The sequence below is a fragment of the Ambystoma mexicanum genome, chromosome 5q, assembly GCF_040938575.1.
Source record: "Ambystoma mexicanum isolate Mex_15411 chromosome 5q, UKY_AmexF1_1, whole genome shotgun sequence".
Classification (NCBI taxonomy): domain Eukaryota; kingdom Metazoa; phylum Chordata; class Amphibia; order Caudata; family Ambystomatidae; genus Ambystoma; species Ambystoma mexicanum.
In genome coordinates this window covers 738057220-738082190 of record NC_090933.1, presented here as the reverse complement: position 1 = coordinate 738082190, position 24971 = coordinate 738057220, and the positions used below count along the sequence as shown (strand labels likewise).

At 43.3% G+C, this 24971-nt stretch overlaps 1 protein-coding gene across 1 annotated transcript in view; it reads left to right on the top strand.

The window, feature by feature from the left end:
- Nucleotides 1-24971, top strand: part of CRISPLD1 (cysteine rich secretory protein LCCL domain containing 1) — a 625896-nt gene that overhangs the window by 261455 nt on the left and 339470 nt on the right. The window contains exons 8-10 of the mRNA XM_069621225.1: nucleotides 10785-10845; nucleotides 10948-11014; nucleotides 11406-11536. Of these exons, the coding sequence (XP_069477326.1) occupies nucleotides 10785-10845; nucleotides 10948-11014; nucleotides 11406-11536 (259 nt within the window). The remainder of the gene's footprint in view (nucleotides 1-10784; nucleotides 10846-10947; nucleotides 11015-11405; nucleotides 11537-24971) is intronic.

Genomic DNA, 24971 nt, shown 5'->3' with positions numbered 1-24971 from the left:
GTAGGTTTTTGACACGCACAAGGGTTTTGCCGCCATTGTAGCTGTTTCTGTCCCCATAACTGGCAGGGTGATGCCGCATAGCATTGCGGAGTGGATCAATACATCCCACGGGAGTCGCCAAGAAAAAGCTTTGTTTGGCTGCTATTCTGTTTATAATTTATTGTTCATAAGCATACACCACTGTTGGTGATGTCGATTCACCATCACTCTAAATCATTAATGACTTGTTTATAAACCGTGAGTATACCAGACTTATGGCTGCTCAATTGCCAATTGTAGATGTGTGTTTGTATTGTGTTTGGATACTTAAATGGTGGTTCTATGTGAAAATGTCCCTAGGAAAATGTAGTCATGTGAAAATGTACCCAGCAAAAAGTCATTTTCAAAAATGTAGTCATTCAATACAGTCATTGCAAAGTGTGAACATGTTGTCAGTAATAGGGTTGCCAAAAAACTATTATACACCAAAGTACAAGATTGCAACCCTAACAATGACCCACACCTTCAATAACACCTCCACAGTCACCCTAAATCTGTTCCTAAACCTTCCCCCAACTCTAATTACTACACAGAACTCTTAAAGAACATAACCTCTTTAGTGTGCTAAAGCATTTTATTTCCATGTTACTGAATACAAAACAATGGAAAATGAACGGTGAACCTAACTCCAACCCCTTCACCAGCTCACCACAAATGGCATAGCCTTTGCCATAAACCAAAACCTTGCTATAATTCGAACCATAACCTAACTGCAACACCTACCATAATGCTTGCTTTGTTGTAACAACTAGTTTTAGCCCAACCCCAATCCTGCACCAACATCACCAGCCCTCCCCAGCTTCCCTATCCCTTTCTTTAACACTTACCTATACCATTACTCGATTAGCCCTAGCCTTACCATAACCCCTACCCTAACACATACAAAGACATTTAATTTACCCTAACGACGAACGAAACCCAAATATTTTTGGCTACTTTTCAGACGCATATTTTGACTACTTTTTGTTTGGCAACTTTTTCACTGCAGAGGTATTTTTACCACGACTTTTTCCACAGATTACATTTTTGCTGGTAACATTTTCACTGGATACTAAAATGTTCACTAAGTTTGAACAAGGTTATGGCCTTATTTGCTCCAATATCTTCAGGGCATGTGTAAATGGCCAAGGCCCATGTTCCATGCTGTACACGTTATCCAGCTTTGTCCGTTTTGATGGTTATTCATCCGATAAGCTGGATAGAAAACACATAACTACTGCTTCAATTGTGCTTGAAATATGCTACTTAATAGAAAGGTATTTAGTTATAAAAGGTCTTGCACACACACACAAACTCACACAGGCACCACTCTATAGTGCCTAATATTCATTGATTGTGTTTTTTATCTACTATTTTGTTAATTAATTATTGAAGGTCTCCCAGTGTTTTGTATATTCCGTATTTATCTTCTGGTTTTTCAGTTTCACTCTCAGAATGTTGAGAGAAGGCAACAAATCACCATATGGCAGGGATTTTTCATATATCTTCATTTGCAAAACTGCTGCTAATATTACTATTTTCTCTCAATAAATATATTACTAAAAGCTCCAGGGAGACAAACAACATTATTGGTCATCATCGAATAGCACTTCCCCTGCTCTTATACCTCTGCAGCCACACATCCCTTTTGGTTGCTGGTATATTGTATTATCTTTATAAAATATGGATATTATAAAATATAGGAACATAGAAAACAAGATGCCACTCTGACCGTCTTTTTTACCATGGGAAAAACACTGATGAAACTTCATATAATAATTAAATGATCTTGGTTCCTTCCTTATTTTTGCTGATGATGTCACAGGTCTGGCTAAAAATTGCAGGCGTTGAGTTCGTCATGAGATGGAACCTTTAAGTGTCTTATTCATGAACAGTCATGCTAGGATTTTATAATCTGCATTCATCAATGTAATTACACAATCTGAAAAACTACTTAATGGAAATTAGTTTGGAGCTAATCCTTTGCCAAACGCTTTAGGCATTAACTTCATAAGTTTTTGAGTCTATAATATTACATAATGTCAGAGATTGTGTAACTTCAGTAGTCTACATTTAATATATTTAATTAATTAATGCATTCTGCTCCATTGTTAAAGAATACTAAATTGTACAGATATTTTGTTTCTGGCTATAACTATTATTGCTTGAAAATGTATACTTTTCATATATACATTCTGATAAAATCTCTGGAATATTTGCGCAACTTATTTTCATGTTTCTTTTCTTGAAACATTCCGTAAACAGTAATTAGCTGTTTTGGATAGCTATTGCCTGTGATTTTGACCTAGTCTTGTGTGATAACCTAATGTTTGTTTATAAGTATATTTTTCCGTATAATTTACTACACCGTTTTATTCATTACACATTTTGTGGAATCTGGGCTGAGACTGTCATCTTGATTTTAAATTGTTTACTCTTATAAAAGATAATAATACCCTTTAACAATATCTTAAGTCCATTAAGCAACTATTTTGCAGTTTGCATATTGCAAAAACACTGCCATATGCCATTTCCCGACACGTTTAAATTGTTCCAAAGCAAACGATGAATAATTATTCATGCGCCAGAGTTTCTTTTCTGTACTTTGGCTTGCCTTGGCATGGTAGTTTCAAAGAATGTTTCCACCTTTCTAGATTCTTCTTGAGATATGCTGGAACGTTGTCCTTAGTAGGTGAGATGGTCTGTGTGCAGCCGAATAGCCTGAACCGGTACAACATAACAGTTTTTCTATTCAGTAGACACATTTTTCAGTTCTAAGACCCCAAGCGTATTTTTCTCTTTTACACCATTCCAACGTTCTATCAATTTTCCCCTTTATCCCTTTCATTTCTTTCTGAACAGCCCTGTCATTTTTCTTTTTCCATAAACTCCTCTGAATAGGCCCATCACTGCAAGTGCCCAAAATGTCACCAAACTTCTTAAATGCTATTTAGCCTGAATGGCAATTTTTTTACTGAAATTAATTTAACAAAATTCAAGGTGTACAGGGTGATGGACCTGATTTACGAAGCATTTTCCAATGGGATCTTTCCCATTGCAAAACGCTTTTGTAAATCAGGCCCAATGATTCAACTGCCCCATTTGGACTTGCAGCTACACAAAGATACAATTTGTAATCTTTGGGAGTGTCTCATTGAAGTATTTCCTTTCACAAATCCTATGTCTGGTGCTTCAATAGGCTTAAAACATAGTGCACATTGTGCCTTTTATTCCAGGGCTATTATATTTTATAACTCTATATTTTCCTGAGTATTTTCATAGAAGTGAAAAGAAGCAAAACATATTTCCAAGTCACTGACATTTCAAAAGTCATTCTGAAATTAACATCTTGATTTAATAAAATGTAAGATGTGCCTGAAACAGTAGCCGGCATGGCTCTGACTATTCCTAAGAATTCTAAATGAAACACTTGTGTACAGGCGCGTTATAAATGCCTTATCATATCAAATCATATCATAGTAGTCAGGAAACATTCAAGTTGTCATCAAGGTAGAAACCAGAGTTAAGCAGAGAGGAAACAGTATCCTGCATCTTTCAGGTTTTGAACCATTGTAGATAATAACAAACATTCTGTAGTGCCATGATGTGAGAGGAATTCAGATGCAGGTCTTCATTTGGGACTGTCTGATAAGAAAATAATTAGATTTAAATTGGCTATTGGTGTGGCAGCAACGCGCTAGGTTGAGAAGCTGAGGTAGCAGAAGATTGGCTATAGATGTACATGTCTTGTAATGTTGAGGAAACATAATGATTGCCTATGCAATATTTGTCTTATGCATTGCAATTTTCTAGTGGCATCCAATGTTCTGATGTTTGTTGACAGGCTTCTCTGGTAGTCAACCCCTGTACTCCTCTCTCTCTGTCTCTCTTTTTTCCTTTATGATGTCAATGGGTTCGAGTCCCTTTGAGGAGCATCTGAGCATGCATGCACATTTTCAATACACTGGCAGGGGGCTTCAACAGACATAGCGGTTTTATGAGTCACTGTCCCAACTAACAGACTTTTACTTGTTCCACCCCTAGAGATACAGGGATCACAACATTCAGACCGGACACTTTATATAATTTCTTCCAAAGCCAGTCACAGGCTTTCAACTGCCACTGATCGAGGCCTACCTGCTTCTCTAATGCAATGAATTGTTCCAGCCAAGTCCCATCTGGCCTCAAATTGCCCCAGCTGAAAAGCTTCCCAGAGACTTGCCAGAACCCCCTGTCCCTAGCCAGATCCCACCCTTTCATCTTGATTGTGATGTAACACAATCCTGAAATGGTATTTGACACATATTTACCATGCTGAGCTCCACGTGTCACAGGCCCAACACATAATTGGCTTTCTAACCCCTCTTTCAGACTTCTAGAGGCACACGCCTGATATAATATGTTGATGGTTGTGCTACCACTGATCTTGTAAAGAGACTGACCTGACACCCCGAGTTTCAACTGGACTGCACATGCAATGACTGACACTAACAATCCTGTCCTGCCTTTGTGAGAGCAATCTAACAAGGTGGACAGTTTTTATTTCCCTGCTCTTCAGTTCCACTGACCCCTGCCCCACTTAGCAGAGTGTACCATTTACACCTTGAAGATCGCAATGTCTGGGCGAGTTGAACATACACTACATACCTCTCTGAGCAAAACTGAAAATCAGGTACAAACAAGCACAGATAATAGGCTAGATAAGCTGTAATACTGTGATGCTTTTGAACGGCTTCATTCCATCCCTGCCTGAGGAAATGGAGACATCCTGCAAAGCTTTTAAATGTGCAGAATAAATGACTAATTAAGATATTGGGGGTCATTCCGAGTTGGGCGTTAAGGGAAAAACAATGCTGGTAAAGGATTACCGGCATCGTTTACCTTTATAGGCCATTCTGACCCTCTAGACCGTTATTTACGGTGCCGTGAAGTACGAGGCCGTAAATAGCGGTCTCGTGGCGAGCGCACGAAACCCCATGCCGAAATTAGTGCTGGATGCCCTCATCAAACACACAAGGGACTACATATCCCTACCCCGGACACCCCAGGAGATATTGGATACATAAATTGCCTACCATGCACTGGCAGGCATGCCAAATTGCATAGGTGCCCTCGACTGCACTCACGTGGAATTGGTCTTTCCACATGCAATGGAGGTGGCATATCGCAACCGCAAGCAATACCACTCCATTGACGTCCAGATGGTATGAAATGCCAGTAAAGCCATCACACATTGCTGTGCCTGATACCCCCGATCAACACATGACCCCCTGGTCCTGCGGAACTCCACGCTACCACGCTATATGGAGCAACATGCTGGACAACATGCCTGGCTGCTTGGTGAGTCACCTGATTGGGCCATGGCAGCGCATTGGGGCCATGAGTAGGGTGGGTGCATACCCCAACTTGGTGGGAAAGGGGGGTGCATACTACACCTGTGTGGGAATGTCGACGCCGGTGCACGATGTGCACCCCACAGAACACAGTGCCCCAAGGCAATCGATATGGCACATGACTGCCTAACCTCACAGCAATGCTAGAATGTAGAAAATACAACACTACTCATCCGACAGGTAACCTGGCCCAATACCACAACACAAGCACCACTCATCGGCAGACCTCACACACCGTAAGGGCATCCTGCACCATGCACTGCATATGCACTATCTCGCAGCCTCCTGCATCCCACCACACAAGACAGACGTCCCTGGGAGTGCATAGAAGTGAGCCCAACAGGGATACAGCAGCGTGTCACTGGTTCCGCACACCCATAGTAGTGGTGCAAGTCAAGATGGTACTGATCAGTGCAGTAAGACAAGTATGCTACTGACTACAGTCAACACCCCCTGCCACCAAATCTCACAGAACCCAACACATCTATGAATTCAGGCCAACACTGCTGCACGCATATACGGTGCACGTGCAACAAGATGTGAGTGCACACCATAGGCCATCTTGAAGAAGCTACCCCTCCATCATTCCATGGCACAGGACACATAGCCGGGCCAGTAATGGGGTTGATGCAACCAGGGACATGTGTGTATGGCCAGGAATCACCAGCTGCCATGCAAGACTGCTACAGTTCGCCACCATCAATGTACAAACACTTACCTTCATTCCCCTTCCATGCAGGTGATGGTGGCTACCCTTTGAAGCTGTGGATCATGGCCCCTATCCGTAACCAACAGAACAGCCATGAGGAGGACTACAATCGAGCCCATACCCGTACACGGGTGGCCATAGAGCAGACATTTGGCCTGTTGAAGGCACCATTTTGTTGCCACAGCTGTTCGGGTGGAGCACTCATCAACAGCCATGAGAAGGTGGCCAGGATCACCATGGCATGTGTAAGGCTGCACAATATGTGCATCCGTCGGAACGTGCCACTGCCCCCTGACCTGGGACTGCTACCACCAGATGATGATGAGGGGGTGGATGAAGAATTGGCAGGACAGCATCACAGTGCAGATGCACAGGAGGGATGTGCCGTGTGACAATCATTGATTGGACAATATTTCTGACACTCAAGTCAGTTGAGGGTGTCAGGATGACAGGGCATCGGGCACTGGTTGTGGGGATACATGTACACCATGCACTGTGAGTCATTAAAAGACACATGCACATTGATCAATGTCCACTCTGATATTTTTTATGCACAACCGGTGTATTGTATTAGTAGGTTCACATGTGTACAACAAAACCTCCACACCCCCCTCCCCCAACTCCCATACACACCCTCACCCCCTTCCCCCCAACTCCCATACACACCCTCACCCCACTCCCCCCCAACTCCGCAACAGTAGTCCCGTGTGGCACATTGAGGCCACATATGGCAGCATAGTCTATTGATCCATGCTCCCGGTGCCCGGGTGGGGCATGTTCCTGCGCCACTGAGAATGCAGCAAGCGGCACGCTGGGCTTGCCGGGGTGGGGGGACTGGTTGTGGGGGTGTCCTCCTGCTGAGTCGCAGGAATGGGACGTGCTGCCACAAGGGCGTCTGCAATGCGTCCAAGTGCCTCACACACACGGTTGGTGCTTTCCGTGAACACCTCACGCATTTGCCTGAGCTCCTCGAGTAACTCCAACCTGCCCTGGCGGTTTTCCTCATTGAAGTCAGTGATGAGGGCAGTGAGTTGTCCTGCACGTAGTGCTTCCTGGGATGGTGTATCATCCCGGCTGGGGATTGGGTCAACATGCCCTGACAGGGCCTCGAATGGGGTATTGGGCACGGGATCTGCGTCTCCCGGTGCATCGCCACGTGCACTTCGGACTGGTGTGTCACCCTCCCCAGAGTCCATGCACAACACCTGGGGGACATTGCATGGCTCGGGGGTGTATAGAGTGGGGTAGGAGTCCTCCTCTGATGCCCCACAGATGGACGAGGGGCTGTCCTGGATTTGCAGAGGGGCCGTGGCTGCCACCTCCCCAGAGATGCTGGACTCCTCTGACCTTGGTGTGGTGATTGTTGCAGGCGCTGGTGCAGTGAGGGATGGGGGTGGTGCAACCTCAATGGGCCTTGGAGGAGCTGTGGTGGTTTTGTCCTTCCTGGCCGGTACGTGGTGGTCCCTGCCTTTGGCACTGGATGTGGTGGGACGGCTTCTCTCAGGCTCATCGCCCTCATGCTCACTGCCTGTGGGTGTAGAACAAAGGTACAACATGAGTGGTTGTGTGAGACGCTAATGTCATTAATGGCAGCATTCACAATTCAGTCATTTTGGATTGGTGGCATTTTGGCCGTTACTACATCACTGGTTTCTACGGATGTGTCGGATATGTACGCAGGTGTGGGAGTCACTAATCCTGGCCTGGTCATGTGCAGTCTGACTCGCACACAGCCAAGCCTGCTGCACAGTGTGCTTATTGGGATGTGCTAGTTACTGCACTGTGGTTGGTGGGCATTATGTGGTAGCACTTGTCCCTTGGTGGCAGTTGTCTTGCCATTATCAGAATGGGTGGAGGGCAGTATGACAAGGTGCATTGGACGGGGCTTGGAAGTGTATTCAACATGTATTTGCCATTGGCGGTGTTGACTTTGGAAACTCACCTCCATCAGCAGACGACGGAGCCCCACACTCCATTTCACCGAAGCCCTCGATTGATTCTGTGCCAATCAATGCAGCCCAGGTCTCCTCCCATGGCGCTAGTTTCATTGGTGAACTTGGTCCACCTCCAGTCAGCAGTGCCTGGCTGCGGTTGGCTGCGAGGATGCTCCGCACCCTCAACCGCAAGTCGTCCCACCGCTTGTGGCAGTCCCTGGAGGTGCGGGGGATGGTGCCTACTGCGCTCACCCTTTCAGCAAGTTCTGCCCATATGTTTTTCTTCCGGACCACTGCCTCTCTGCGCATGTCGCTGCTGAACACTACGTCTGCGTGCTCCTCCAGGTGGCCCACCATGGCCTGCAGCTCCTCGGGGCTGAAGCGCTGCTTGCGGAGGCAGTCCGCTGACTTTTTCGGGGCTTTGGGCATAGCTGGCGGTTGTGTAGGCCTTTTCCGAGGTTCAGGTTCGTCCCAAGGGTGCTGCCTGGAGAGCATGGCAATGGATTGTGTTTTTAAAGATGGCCGCTGCGCTCCTTCATGTTCCTGTGCGATGACGTAATTTCTGTATCCGTTAATTAGCGGTGACCGTAATTTACGGTATCCGTAAATTACGGTCACCGCTAATTACGGACGGCGAAGCTTCGATGCCGGTGTTGTAAAGAACGTCTCGCTTCATGCCGCTAAGGGGTTTAACAGGCCCTTTAGCGGTATGCCGCTAGGGGATTTACCGGCATGACGGAAAGCTTGTGCCCGTGAGGTCAGAATAGCCTATAAATAGCGGCGTGGTACCAGATTGGACTCGCTCTTTCCGCCATGCCGGTACAAACCAATACTTACCGCCAACCTCGGAATGAGGCCCATTGACTCGTTGATTTTTTTTAGATCAACATTATATTCAACCATGGCAAACTGATTCCAATCTAGATATTCTGAAAACAGGGCCATCATAGAAAAATAGAATGTGATGTCAGATTAGGACTGACTTGTCCATCAGGTCCGTCTGTATTCTGTCTAGTTTTCCTCAACTGGGTTACACCTTTTTTAACCGTTACTGCCGTTGGTCAGTTTCAATTCATTCATAGGTGTATTCCCAATATGTCTTCTAAGAGGTGGTTTTAGTCATTCTTAATCATTCACATGAAATGTATATTCTAATGAACTTCCTTAAACTCTCTCTTCGAGTCTCATACTCATTCCATCAATGGTGTAAAAGGATAGCCTGATACACACATCTGACCCAACACAATTGCTCTTCATAGTGCACTGAAGAAGGCAGATGGGTGATGGGCCGCATACATTTAATTAATAAATTAAAATCAATTAATTCTTAAATATTGGTACCTGTATGTTGTGGAGAAGGAGTGTATTTGGTGTGCTTTTGTTGCTTCAGTACTCTCCCAGAGTACATTCTTTAAGCCTTTCTTTGTAGAGTTGTTGTAGTGTTAATCTAGGCCACCTCAAGTCTGCCATCGCCTATATGCAAGTAGGGTCTCCATAAGTGGACACAATGCTTAAGATGAGGTCTCAACAGCAATGTGATCACCAAGACCCATCTAGTTTCTGGATTTCATCTCAACATATCTGTCTCAACATTCCTCTCACAACAACCTTCTCAGATTGTATAATAATGAACTTTTTCATAACATTGAATACACAAGGACTGCCATTTTCCTGTCTCTGTATTCGATTATAGACCTTTTGTTTGCAACCTATAAGTTTGAAACATCAAAGGTTGAAATCGAAATCTCAAAAATATATGTCAGAAAATACATCCTTTTGTACACGTTGCATTGCAAAGCCTTAAGGCTTGAAAATGTTAATTTGCTTGGTGCACTTAATTTGTTTATGTCGTGTTTAAAGTGATCTTCCTTCTTTTGCCCTTCTGACATTCCTTGTCCCGCTCACCCTCCTGTCCTCTTTTTCTTGCACCCCAACATGTATCCATGCATACATTATAATGGGGAAATTCCTTACATTTCCCCTTTTTCCTGCCGACCCGTCCTCCCCTTATTTCCGAAAACGATCTGTCCTTTTGCCCCTTTAAAAACAAAAACATTTGTTAATATTAAAATGAGTTGACAGCCCTCTGTTCCCCACCTGGAACTGCATGAACTCTTCCCCCTTATTACGTGCGATGGTTGCTTTGAGGCAGTGGTTGAGTGTAAGAAAAGAAGTAGTGGAATTATGTTCACTGCCGGCCTGCTCCCGCTCCCCACAAACCCCATCGCCATGCCCCCTCCCACGCCCCATTCAAACCCCCCAAAAAACACACCTGCTGACGAAGAACAAGTTTCAACTTCTTTCTACACTTTTATTTTAAAATTAAACCATTCCAGAACGGTTTCTTTTTAAACTAAAAGTATAGGAACACTAACACTTAAAAAAACAAAAAGTAGAGGAACAGTGCTTCCAACTGCTTCGGCCACTGCTTTGTGGTTCCACACTCTTTCTCCCTTTTGGTTTTCAAACTGTGGTGTTCTCAAACTTTCAGTTGAGGAAAGGCAAATGCTCACCAAGATATCTCCACCGAAAACTGGATTATCCAAGATTCTTTAGAATTAAAAATTGCGTTTATGAACTGCTTCAAAGTTAAAGGAATCCTCGCAAAAACATTTTGAATACAATGAAAGATGACATTTCGAAATACATTAGCTCATTAATTGTTGTTGTATTTAACATGGTTCCTTTACACGAGTATGTTGAAGATTCTTTGATGGTTTGCTTCCATAGCTCAGATCGTCTCCTGTGATATCCGATTGCGAGACCAGTGCAAAGGAACAACTTGCAACAGGTAAAAAAAGCAGCATCATCACACTTGGAATTTGCATGTTTAGCATGGCCTTATTTCTGCTGCAGGTCACGTGAGCGTTGTTTTTCCCCCAACCCTTTTTAGATACGAATGCCCAGCTGGCTGCTTGGACAGCAAAGCCAAGGTTATTGGGAGTGTGCATTTTGAAATGGTAAGTTATGTTTCTTTTAAACAATGCAATTCTGTACATTGATTTTCATATTTTTAACAGCAGAGCAGCAGGCCGTTGGGCATCCCAACTATGAACATGCTGGATAGAAATGCATGGCTTAAATATGTGTGTACACTGAAAGTTCCAACTGAATAGCATCCTTAAAAAACGTTACATGGTATTCTTCACCCTGCCGTCAATCACTTTGTGACACCTGAACACATATGAGTCTATTATTTTCTTAAGACAGATGTAGACATTGCATTCTCCTGCTTGCGTTGGCCATGTATGTGCCACTTTTAAGGAGCATCATTTAATCACCTTGTCTAGTGCTGTATCTTTGCGACTCTAAACCAAGGTGCTCCCATTTCTCATCTATGTCTGTTTACAGCAATCGAGTATTTGCAGAGCAGCGATCCACCATGGGATATTGGACAATGATGGCGGCTGGGTAGATGTCACAAGGCAAGGAAGGACGAATTATTTCATCAAATCCTTTAGAAATGGAATTCAATCAATTGGGTAAGCAGAGCTAATTTACCACCAGCCTGATGCCGTGTTACTGCAAGACTCTGTGACTGATTGCACTTTGGATGTGTTCACTTCCTGAAATGTGAATGAATCTTCAATAATGGTGTCCAGAGATGGTACTGTGCATAAGCTTTTTCGACAATGCTTCATATTTTCATTCCAGCTTTTAATTCATAGCTTTTATCCATAGGGAAAATAAAATGGTTGTAAAAATGTGAGAGTGAGGCTATAAAAGTTGTTGCTGATGCAGAGGTTGTCTGCAAAGAAGTGGGGTCTCACATGGACATCATACTTCATGTGGGCGTAAAGGTTTCACAGATTCTTGTAGTTCAGCTTCCCTCAGGATCGATACTGTAGATGGTCTAAAATGACCCTTACAAATCCAGACAGAGTTCTGAAAAGACACAGCCCCAAATTTGAGCTGTTCTGGTGACAGCAATTGTTGGTGCCAACTTGATTACAATGAAGGCTCCCTTACGTAACTATGCACAGGAAGCCAAGCAGTTTTACAAAGGATTTCTATTGTGACAATGACTTCAGCTAGATAAAACACAAAGATCAAAGAGGTTGGAGCTCGCCAGCTTCTGTTCTCCTGAACTGGCACAGGGCTTCCAGAGGACAGGCCAGTCTGCAGCTCCTACTGAGCTGTAGAAAGAGGGACACACTGTCCCTGGTGACCAGTTCAAAGGATGGGACTTTCCTATTGTGAACACTCTTCTAAGTATTTGGAAAGAATCTTGGAAAGGAATATTTGTGGCTCACAAGTTGCATTTCTATTGTTAGATCGGAATAGCTGACTATTCTGTTGTCAAGAAAATAAAGGGACAAATCAGGTATTGTCAGGGTAAGTACCGAAGAAAGTGGAAGCAAGGAGGAGGCAAATTAAATGAAAAGTAAATGATCTCCCAAAATAAGTGACTTTATATGGCTGTAAAACTAATTGAACTGTGCCTGGTACATATTCCCTCCACAAATCAAACAAGAGATTTCCCTTTTAGATAAAATACATTATTTTCATCTGTGTTAATTGCCCTGACTCCATGTCTTGCAATTGCAATAAAGCATTTCAATTTTCATATTATACTGGTTTATTGAGAGGCCACCCCCAAGAAAGGGACTTCCTTCCCTCCTCAATCAAGGCCCAACACAGCAAACTAATTTCAGTTCTTTGTTCAGCTCTATTTCAGAAACATATCATACCGCTTGGATCCCTCTTATTGTGCTACCAATGATCCAAGAACCAGACCGGTATACATGAAATATATATCATTATTTTTTTAATTAATTGTTAAGAAAATCACACTAAAATGTCGAACACCACCTTATCCATGGCAGAACACAATAAACTTCTCTCAACATAAATAAATCACACAAGATTCCCTGACCCTTTGGCTGAATAGGGTTCTGTTCTACTTACATAGAAAACCTCTGTTTAAAGTTCTGGAAAGCAAGCTGCATGTCAGGACCCTCTGTAAGGACAGGGCATGGTTCTGGTCTCTCCACTCTCAAGGATGGTCCCCAGCTCTCCACCACAGCAGTCAACTTTTAAGCCTTCCCAACAAAGACATCTCCATCCAGATGCAATCTCAGAAACATCTCCTTTTGGTGTTTCCTTGTGGCTGGCAGATGGTAGGTTTTAGCAGCTCTCGTTGATGGTAATTTTGGCAGCTCCTTCTGATGGTGATTTCCCCAATGGTGATTTTTGTGTCCCTCTATCATAGTCCATCCACTTTATTTACCAGTGTGGCACCATCAATTTTACAGTATTGGGCAGTGCCCTGCCATAGTTCTCGCAACCAGGATTGGACAGTTACCTTTCTCCCCCCAAGTCCAGCCTCTCACTAAGGATTGGTTTAAGAATCTAGAGCAGACATATGGCAATTTCCATTTGAAATCCTCTTTTGTTTTAATGTCAAGTATTTGGCAAAAACTAGCTATGTGGCAAAACTACATAATTGTACTAGTAACAGCCATAATATATTACAGGGCCCGTGGTAGCGACCCTGTAGTTATGGCTAAGTTACTCAAATCATAGGAATAGTGCTTTTTGGGTAGTTTAAAACATCGCCCCTGTGAATGAATCCTCACTAAAGTTTGTGAAAAATGTATATGTCCCTGTCAGATTGATCCTGTGAAGTTTGTTGAGGTTTCGTCAAGGGCGACAAAGTTATAAGGGGGGTCCCAAAATATATGTTTTTTCCGATAGATGCAATGGAGAAAAAAATGTGGTCAAGGAACGGCGTGATGTCTGTGGGCATCTGACGCGCCCAATAATTGGCCTTGCTTGCATCCCCACAATTTACAACAGCATACGTTGCGCTAGTACTAAAAACATTGTTTTTATGTTCTTGCAAGTGGAAGTAGGACTAGTGCAAGAATTGCCTTACTGAAAAAATGCATTGAAAGAATATGGTTTCTGCACAAGGTCAATTTTTTCCATAGTGATAATTGCACTGGTGCAAAGTTTATATAATACTCTCCTGAAAGTTCTTTTGTAGGTTTTCCGCTTGCCAATGCTATAATTGATGGGCTTTACAAGTTCCCTTTCACCCTATATTAGTGGTGATACAGGCTACCTCTTCCACTATTGAAAATGCAAAGCTTGACATTGAACTTGAGCTCAAAATAAATAAACTATTTTAAGGAAAGATTCAATTGAAATCTCCACATTTGTGATTTTAGATGTATTAATGAATATATATGTTTAATTTAAGCTTAAGCAATGATTATCATGATACACAGCAGATTATCTTGCTTGTTGGCATTGTTGTTGCCGATTGCAGCATGAGGCACACCTCATTCTTCTATCCAATGTCACAAACCACAGAGCTGTGTGGAACTATTGTGGCAGAGATGACCTGCAATCAACATATTCCTTCTGTGCCAGTAAAGAGAAATGTGGGAGGATTTATCAGTCCTGCCAAGATAACATATTTAGGGAACACTTAGCTGGGTGCACCTCACTATCAATTAAGCCAGAAAAACTCGGATTTGCTGTCTCTTAAATTTGAAAGTACCATCATCCTTTCTGAAGCCTGAACACCTCCTACCAATCAATGTCTGACTCAACCTCCCAAGAAATAAAGACTTTGTTGTAAAGCAGTAATATATTGAACTCCAGTCTTTCATCCCTAATATCAAGCAGCCAAATTAAATACTCATCTTCTCAGGCTATATGCACTTTACAGTATACACAGCCTTACTTACAGCTCAGCATAAGCAAGATCTGCATGCTCTTCAGTCGCAATTGTACATCCGCATGTTGCCCTCATATGCATTGCTTCAGCTACGTGCTTTCACCATCAAACTCGGAGCACATCACTGATCATTATCCACAACTCCCTGACGCATCACATGAAAGCACATCAACCTTATGTTTTGCACAACGACTTCACCCAGAGGATTCATCCAGCTGGATGAATGCAGCACCTTTCAGGAATAATAGTAAGATTCTTGTTTTCTGAATGTAGCGATTGATTCATTTGGTATCTTTGGAATTATTTCTTTACATGTGTGGGACCTTTTTGGAAAACGCCTTAGAGTTTTATTTAGTGATTGTTAAACTCTACACACTAAGGGTCTGGAACCTGAAACGTTGCAGATGTGTTGGATTATGACTCCTATGATACACGACCATTGCCTATGCATCCTTGGAGAAGAAGGTTGCAGACCCCAGTATACACTGTACGAATGAAGCCATTGGAGTTTTTTCAATGTAGTATGGGCTTTTTTGGACATTTTTGAAATTGTCTGGCCTCTTCATTGTGGACAAGCTTAAGTCTGTTTATGGCCTCTATGGGGGGGGCAGAGAACACCAAACATAGATCCATGTACCTCACATGAGTTCCCTGTGTTGCCTGAGGCTTTCAGAATCCTGTTTGGAGCCCAAAGCCAGAGAAAGGCCAATATCACCACAATGTTTTGTTTTTTTTAAGTTTTTTTATACATGTATGCTCCAAATGTTTTGTGCTGCGAGTCTGTGTGGGGGGATGGGAGTGTATGTGTGTATGTGCACACTGTTTTCATTGCGCGCACACCTGTGGATGAGTGTTTCATTGGATGGGCATGTGTGTGGGTGTTTGAAAGAGTGCGCAGGGCTGCGGTTAGAGTTGTGTGCGTGTGTTTGGTTGTGATGCATGTGCGTGACTGTGTGTTTGGTGGGGGATAGGGACAGCACCAGGGGCATGACTATGTATTTTAAGTGGTGTTCCTGCATGTGTTGTGGACCGAGGCATCTTGAACTTGTGGTTTTCAGTGAAATGCTTGTATACCTTGTGGTCACCATCAGGAATGTGTTTTACAGTGACAAACTGGAATACATTTGGGCAAAGCCAGCATAAACAAATCTTTAACAGGGCCATGCTGGCATATATTGTGAGCTGAGGCCGTGTGAGCATGTGCTTTACACTGGAATGGTTGCACATATGATGGGCAAAATAATGAAAGTATGTTATGTTGTTATAGTTGTTAACTGGCAAATATTTGGGCAAAGGTATTATGTAAATTCACATTTACATTTACATATGAACAACTGTTTTACAGGACCAGGCTCGCTTTTATTGCTGGTCAACGACTTATGAACATGTGCTTTCCAGTGGCAAACTGGTATATAGCTTAGGCACAGGCAACATTAGAATGTTGTGAATTGCACCCGTGCCCTATTAATAACCTGCCACCTACTGGATTTTTCATGGCTAACTCTTCTAAAATGATTGTAAATAGTAAGGCGTGTTACCCCATTTACGCAAAATCATGCTAGACAATGCCCTATTTTAACCTACTATTTAAAACATGTTTGCACCCCTGCCACCCTCTTTTCTCCCCAGTTATGCTAGTTATTCATACTAGTTAAGATATATCATATCATATCATACTTCGGGGTAATTGCTAATGCCCCTCCACTTAAAATGTTCACCATATGCCACAGATCCTGAATCATCTAAAGTGCTAGTTTCCCCTCTGGAGCCACCACCCACCACCAAAAGATTCCTCTACCACTATGCAATGTGATGTGGCCTTGCTACAGGCTACTGCTTTCCTCGTGCTCATTTAGCCACACATTCTAAAGCTCGTGTTTTTATCCCGGTATGCTTATTCAACAATTCATTCAAGCTTTCATTCATTTTCTGATATGTGCCTTTCGCCAGTACCTTTTCCGTTATCATTCATATTTGCATCAGCTGCTCACATATTGAGTGCACCCAAGCACCCTTTAATACCCTGCTCTTGCGACTGACTTGGACTGCCGTCCCCAAGGGCGTTCAACCCACAAGCGCTTTAAGGTCATACCAATTAAATATAGAGCGCTATATAAATGCCAATCCTGCACTCTCTCTCCACTCTACTTTTCCTCAAAATGTCCTCCTCTGCCTATGTGTCTGTTCGCCCGAACTCAGAAAATGTATTTACCATATTACAGCTAAAACTACAGGCTTTATTACTGCTGTTTCTATAGTGGTAAAACCAGGGCTTGTTTGCATTCCTCGGGAACGTAAAAGAGACGTTAGACATCTGATTTGAGCAAGGGGAGGGTTCATTTAGTTTGGCTAGCTTTTCTCTATAACAATCCGGGCAACCTGCAGGATTTGATTAATTCCGTGGTGTGTTAGTAGTAACTGTAAAAGAGTAAATGTATTCCGACTGCGGAAGCATTCGTTTGTCAACGTTACTGTGGAATTAGTTACCATTTATTGGCAGATCTGAACAATTTTCATAGGTGTGCCTTTAGCAGTTCATTTATTTTAGTTCGAATAATGTTCTTTTTAGAGATGTTTTCCCTGGATTTTACTTTTGCCATTTTTTCGAGATATTTTGAGAGCTGCCATTTCCTGTCTTATTTTATAACCATTATTTTGTATCAGTTGTGAGCTATGCATGCGTGAGGTAGATAGGTGTTTTTTTAAAATTTATTTTGGAGCTAAAGGTTTATATGCTCTTTCAAGTCTTCATTTGAGAGTCTCCAATATCTAGCTTGGGTTATCAATACTGGATTACAAATGAAATACATTGCAAAGTGTTTCGTGGTTTCACCGGAAATACTCTCCCATTTCTTTTTCATTTTGTTTTTGCTCTGATAGAGGGCTTTCGTCGCTGGTGCGTTATAGGAGAAACCTAGTGGAATTCCGAAGTGTCCAGTCCAGCTGATTTGTTGTGGGGAATCATCCTTAAGTGAATTATTAATAATATACACGTGATCATGAGAAAAAAAAACAGTTATTAAGAAAATGCTGCATAATACTGCTGCAGTATAAACCAAACAAAAATGAATTTGAGTGAAGGCAAACCCCACAGTCTCTACTGGGCCTACAATCAATCTATATAATGTGTAATACAAACACAAATGAGTTTGAGTTCAGGCAAACTCCACACTATTTATTTACTGGCCTACAATGAAGCTATATAAGGTGTAATACAAACACAAATTCATTTGAGTTCAAGCAAACTCTGCAGTCTCTACTGGGCCCGCAATGAATTTATTTAAGGTGTACTCCAAACACAAATGCATGTGAGTCCACGCAAACTCCAGAGCCTCTACAGGGCCTACAATGAATCTATTTAAGGTGTAATAAAAACACAAATGACTTTGAGTGCATGCAAACTCCACACTATTGTTAGGGAGAATTCTCATTTATGGCTAATTTCCCTCACCTAGTGAGTCCCCCAGCAGCTTTGATTGACTTCTGGAGTTCATTTTTTTCCACTTGGTAAGAGTGTGAGCTTTTCCCCCACTCTTACCTGTGGTTTGCCATGTGTATTTCTCTGTTTTTGTGATTGTGTACTCTGAAGGACCCCCCTTCAGTAGCCCCCTTCTTTTTGTGTGTCACACAGCACCTTCAGTGCCGTGGGACAGGGTTGTCTTTGAGACTTCCCCTGACTCCATTTCTGAGGCTGACTACCGTCCCCCAGAAAAGGGTAAAGTTGCCATTAACTTTACTGAGTCAATCTACCACAGATCCATTACACCCCATCTTCCATGGAGTACTGGAAAGGGTTAATTTGTATCCCTTTTTATCTGTACCTCCTAGAGCACTGTTTCGCTCTTTTAACATTTAGACTTGGCTGGTGGCAGTGGTATCTACCCTAACATTTCTACCGTGATTATATTAGATAAACGTGGTATTGTTCTTGGCTATTATATTAGCCTCGAACATAAACCCGCTTGACCAAATCGTCTTTCGTTTGGCCCCAGTTGGGTTTATTCACCATTTCTTTTTGTTAAAGCCCATCTTGTGTTTTACTTTGCGCGGCAAACTAGGTTTGCCTTCTTTGTTCACTGTCTTTTGGCGGGCTTTCTGCTCAGAAGCCCTCCACCAGGCGCCTGGGTGTCTACGTGGGCTGAATGTGAGGGAGGGGCACAGGGTATCCTATGAAACCCAAGTCGCACTTTGTCATGATTGGCTGAGATGGTTGTCCGGGCTGGACAACCCCCTTGCTGGGCGATTTACAGCTAGGCTGTGTGAATTGAGGTTTTGCGCATAAAAGGCAGGTCTCTTGGGCTAGAAGTCAGAGAGTCGCCACTGGAACTACAAGGAACCAAAGAGAAGTGGAGAGAACGACGGCTGCTGCAACTACCCCGTCCCGGTGAAGCCCTGCTGCAGTCCTGAGCTATCTACCCTTCAGCGACTAAGAGGAGATCCAGTCCGGAGTCTTCTTCCCTTGAGCCTGGTGAGGATAACCAGCTCATCTTCTACAGCGAGAGGACCCTCTTCCTTGGTCAAAATCGCTGCACCCTGCTGTAGTGGTCCGCATAGCCACCTGAAGAGCCTCTCCTGTTTTTAAGGAGCGCACCTTTCATTCCTCATCGCTGCTGCCGGCTTCATCCCTGTGTGGTGCAGACCCCCTTCAGACGTCCTCCTTCACACGAAGCTCCAGGAACCGTGGGTCTGCGGGAAACCAACAGGAACAACTGCCAGGGCACCAGCTGCACCATTGGAATAAGGTACTGTGTTCTGCTCGAGGACACTGGTGAAACCCCTTTTTCTTCACCTCCAAGGCTTGTCCTTGTCTTCCCTCCTTCTTATAACTTTTGCTTCCGAACATTGACAATATCGAAGTTCTTTTGGCTACGTTGAATCGCGAACTGTCTGACTGTGTGATCTTCGGCAACAGGCCCCCGGTGCCACTTGACCCTGACTCCGGCTCTTTGACTTTTGAACTCCTGTCTCTGAGTGTTTCTCGATTCTGTCTGCCTAACCAAAATATTGCCTGTGATTTTTGCCTCCAACTCCCTCTACTGGCATACAACAAATCTATATAAGGTATAATACAAACACAAATTAATTTGATCTCAGGCAAACTCTGCAGTCTCTACTGAACCTACAAGGAATGTATAAGGTGAAAAAAAATGAAAAAAACAGCACATAAGAACTGAACGGGAAATGCTGGAGTGCTCCATCCTACAAACAAATTGCTCAGTGTAATGCCTAGGGATGGATACAAAATGGTGAAGCTGGCAGTCCAACAAAATGCATAAACAAAGATAAATGCAGTGCATTTCATTAAACTGTGGCTCTATTTTTAGCTTGGAAAGTTGAATGATTCATCTCACACTGTGATGAGATAATTTGAAAAGGCACAGGATTACTAGAAACATGACAAAGGTTTAAAGTAAAAGGCAGAGAAATTGTGATATGAAAACTCTAAAAATGCAGTATCTAAATGTGACTTAGAGATAATGGAGGAACATAGGAACAATTGAAATAAAATCAGTCTTAACCTTTATACAAAAATCAAGGAGACCTTCATTATAAAGGTTTTCAGCGGGGCTGTGTAATTTTTTGGCAGGCTTACAAACATGTTCTTTTAAGTCTCTCGATGGGTATTTCTAGATAGGCTGAAATGAATGTCCACTCCAAGCAACAATGAAACGAATCCAATGTATGCAGCAGTCTGTTTACAAAAAGATATGCGTGTTCTTTGACCAATTTCTTGGAGCTTAGATCACTCATCGTTGGGCTGATCACATGTGATAGCCAGGTAGTTTCCACAACCTCAGATCTATTAACTTAAAGCTATGAGTGATTTAAATGTGAGGTGATACAAAATATCCATGTGGTGTGAAGAATCCAGGGAGATCGTCACCTCTCCCCAATGAGGAGCACAACCCTGTGGGACTAGAGAGGTGCACCCACCATGCTTAACACCGACTAGGGCACAAGACAAGCGGCATCGCTATGGAAATGACTCTCCCGTACAGAACGGAGACCCTGAAAGTGGTATAAGTCTTGAGGAGTGGCTGTGAGATTATCAAAGATAGAGGAGCCTCGTCAGGCCTTTCAAAGATTAATAGCATGATACAGACCAAAGGAAGTGTGGCTGGGAACAAAGTGAAAACACCAGCGTTGGAGTGCCGAGCCACGACATGCTGCAGGAAAGTGTAGTGGGGCACAGCAGGAAGTCTGGTGCAGCAGACAGTTGAAGAGCCACGTAAGCAGCTCTGCATCGACAGAAGAGGAGGAGAGAGTTAATGGCCATCCCGAAGAGCACCGCTGAAGGACGTCTGGTACATGGTTACTCAACAGCACTCAGCAGACCCCTGGCGGTAGCAGAACCAAGAGGCTACCATGAAGCGAGAGTAAGGCCCAATAAGAGCATCATGCCACACAGTTGAAGAGCTGTGTAATCAGCTCCATGGCAGCAGAGGAGGAGGAGGAGAAACTCAACACGCCCCCACGAGGAGAAACCTCACTGGATGTTATTATTGCTGTTGCTCAACTAAAGGAGGTTGGTGATCAAGTGAGAGAGAGAGACAATCCACAGAGCAGGGAAGGAGGAAGATTGAAATCCCTGAGTGGGGAGAGAGAAAGACTGGAACCCCACTCAAAGGGTGGATCGAGAAGAAACCAAACCCCACAGTTGGGACCGAGAAAGATCGAAATCTCAGAGTGGGGAGTGAAGTGAAATACTGTAATCCCAGAGAGGAGAAAGAGAAAGACCAAAACCCTAGAGTGGGGACCAAGACGAAATAGAACCTTTAAGTGGGGAGTGAGAAGAAACAGAACCATAGAGCAGGTAAATTGAGAGAGTGGAGCGAGAGAAGGGCTGAACCCCAAGATGGAGAGTGAGAAGAACAGAGTGGGGAGAGCCTGAGCACACCATGGGTGTGGGGGGTGGAGATTGAAAGACTCCCAGAGTGTGAAGAGATGGAGAGGCCTGTGCTGGTACCACTGGACAACCCTTCAGCTCACAAAGAACTGCCTTTTTTATACTTGAACTATGTGCAAAGGCCTATACTAAAGAAATCAGGGTAGGGTCAGAATCCAGCAGCCATCCCTTACAAAGCCTCCCTTTCCTGTTTTTGTTGTTTGACTGTTTTCTTTTAAGGAAGTACTTTATTATTATGTTATAGATGTCACAACAAGCACCCTTCAGAATTTCTTTGATCAAATAGGGATTGAGACCATAGAGTTAGGGAAAGAGTATGTGAAAAAGAATACATACAACTGTAAACTGAGCTGATTCTGACCAATCATGGTGTAAGAGTGCTAAGATGTATGGGCAGCAATTGCATGATTACAGAGTGTTTTACCCAGTTGATGCTTTACTATATGGCTATCTTGAGAAAAGGTCTCTTATGGTTGAACATATGAAGACCAAAAGGGGGTCCACGACCTTGGCTTAGCCCAATCAGAGCTTTTAAGAAAAACATTTGAATATTTATTTGTTTATTTATGTTTATAAAGCACATGTCACTGGCTCAGAGGCATAATAGCGCTAACAGGACGCACAACATATAATCATAACATAATATGTTAAAAAAGCTCCAAAAGGCCAAATGTGGCACCAGAGGCCACACCATGTTGCACGTACAGGGAATCGGCATGGTGGGAGTCTTCGTTTGGGGTTCAAACAAATGGGCATCTGAATCATAGTTCATTTGAGCAGAAGCAGAGAGTGTCTGAAAAGGGAAGCACAGCCTCAGGGCAGATCAAAGGGAGCTTCGGTGAAGAATCTTTACTTTTTAGAAAAGCTCCAGGACAGGAAAGGCATTACAGATGCCAAACAATTATACACTATTTCCTTAGTTCGTGTGAGGATGATGAGGCACTATCAGAGTGTGATACTTGCAACAATCAAAAACTGAAGTAATACTATCCATGGATAAGTGTGACCAGCTACTCTTATTTATATCACATTTCTATTAAATTTCCAGATTTCCTTCTTTCTCTGACAATGCTGCCACCTGCCAAAGTCCCAAACAACACTTGACCTAGTGCCAATGGAGTTTGTGTCAAGTTCTTGGACCCACTGTGCTCTCAGCACAGTTTCTTCAAGCAGCAACTCCGAGCTTCAAGGAATTACTCTGCTTGACCTTCGCACCCAGAGACTTCACAAGGTTATGTTGCTAAAATCTCCAATCTACCTTAACTGCAGGGTTTTGGATGCCACAGCCATCAGGGGCAGTTCCTTAGCAATATGTCACCAAGGTCCAACCACCAGAATGTCCCTCCACATTGTTGGCCCACTCGTATACTGCAAATTCAATGCCTGCCAAGCAACATCCAGTTTTTGTATCTTGTAATTTAAGTAACAAGTATGAAAAAAAGTAGGCACAATATGAGGATACAAATACATTGTGGGAGGAAGCACATTCAATACCTGTCTTCCCACCCACACATATTTATGTGCATTGGTATTTCACTCCTCCTGAAAGAGAAGATGCAGACCATCTTTCAGATATTTCTTTTGTCACAGAACCCCATTCCCCAGGAAAAATTCCTCACCCATAAAAGGCTGCACTCTTATTATTTGTTGTATCTTTACCATGAAAGTAAAAGGAAGCCTGACTTGTGTTCTCTACAAATGGTCATTATTATAACATAAGGCATGGCCCTTTAAAATAGTAATCCATGTACTAGTGTGGCTTGCTTGTTTAGTATCGACTTAACATAATCACTTTTAGGGGACTCCAATAATTTTGTGTCAAGGATCACACAATTCAGCTCAGGTTGCCAGTTCAACACGTTGCAGTTTGACAGACTATAGTGTTTTTACCAATGGGATTGCACCATTGTAAAACACTTTTGTAAATCAAACCCTATGTGTCTTCCAATCTAATTATCAGTATTACACAACATAGAATTCACTCTGCGCAATTGCATTTAAAAAAAAGAAAACCTGGGACACACACCATCAAACACCATGGAAATCAAGCTGAAAAAGCGTGAGAAATCTTCATAGAAGCATGCTATGCAAATCAAGTACAATTCAATGTGAAAGGAAAGATTTCCCCCCAAGAGAATGCATCACTACAAAAGGTGGTCCATCAAGCACTGCAAGCAACAATAACACACCTTGATTACTATTTGAGAAGTTGAGAAAGGGATCCTTCATTTTTAGACTCTAAATAGAGGTGATAAAGTACTAGCAGTTAGGAAATCAATTAAACGATGGGAACAGATCACTCATTCAAAGAGTAAGCTGCACTCAGTTTACATGACTGCCAGCACAGTTTTAAAATGTATGTGTTACCGATTTGCTATTTTTGTAGCAAGCTGCACCCCATTTCAGGGTTCAGAAGGATGAGAAGGATGAGAAGTAGAGTCCAGCACGGAAGATCGTATAGGATAACCAGACACCCCAGATTTGGCAAAGGTGTCCCAGAATTAGGCCTCTCTCCCCAGCCCCATGACCCTGATTTTGGGACAGGGTAGGGTGACCACTTGACTGAGTGTGATTATACATCTTTACTCAGCACGCGTTCTGGTCTCGAGGTACACGCATCACTGCAATGCTCGGATACAAACGGATCTACATAGGAGTAATAAACCCTCTAAATTGTAGGTGATTTTACAGAAACAGGTATAGCCACATCTCCACCTCATGTGGGCGTGCTCGAACCTCTACCATCCAATTAACAGCCCAATGCACTACTCGATTCTGCCATAGAGAGTGCTTGGGAAAAAGCTTCATAGCCGAGCCCCCTGGAACAGCAATCACAGCAAGCGATGTACATATAACATATGTACAAACAACCTGCAGTTCATATTGAGGTGGAGGTGTCTGTATAACCCTAGCGCCCGTCCCTTTGCTGAAGTGTAGGCCTGGCACCCACTGTCAAATTATAGTTCAATGTTTACATTGGATGCCTGCCCCCATTTTTAATTTTGAAAACTGGTCACCCTAGGGCCATCACATGAACATAGAAAGGAATGCCTGTGCCACCGCCTGACTAGGGCAATCGGAGGAAATGAGGGAAGTGAGTAACCTGGAAAGCGACCATCGGCTCTCACTTCCGGGGCTAACCTTGGCTAGCAAGATGGCGCCACCTTCTGATTTAGTCTCTCGGGGGCAGCAGGCCTGGCCGAGGCCAGCACAGTTCACCTGTCATGGTGATTGATGCCATTGGTGTTGTGGCTGAATATTGAACACAGAACTGGCTGTACTGCTTCTTCCCAGCCGCGCATTAAAGAGCACCACAGCCCCA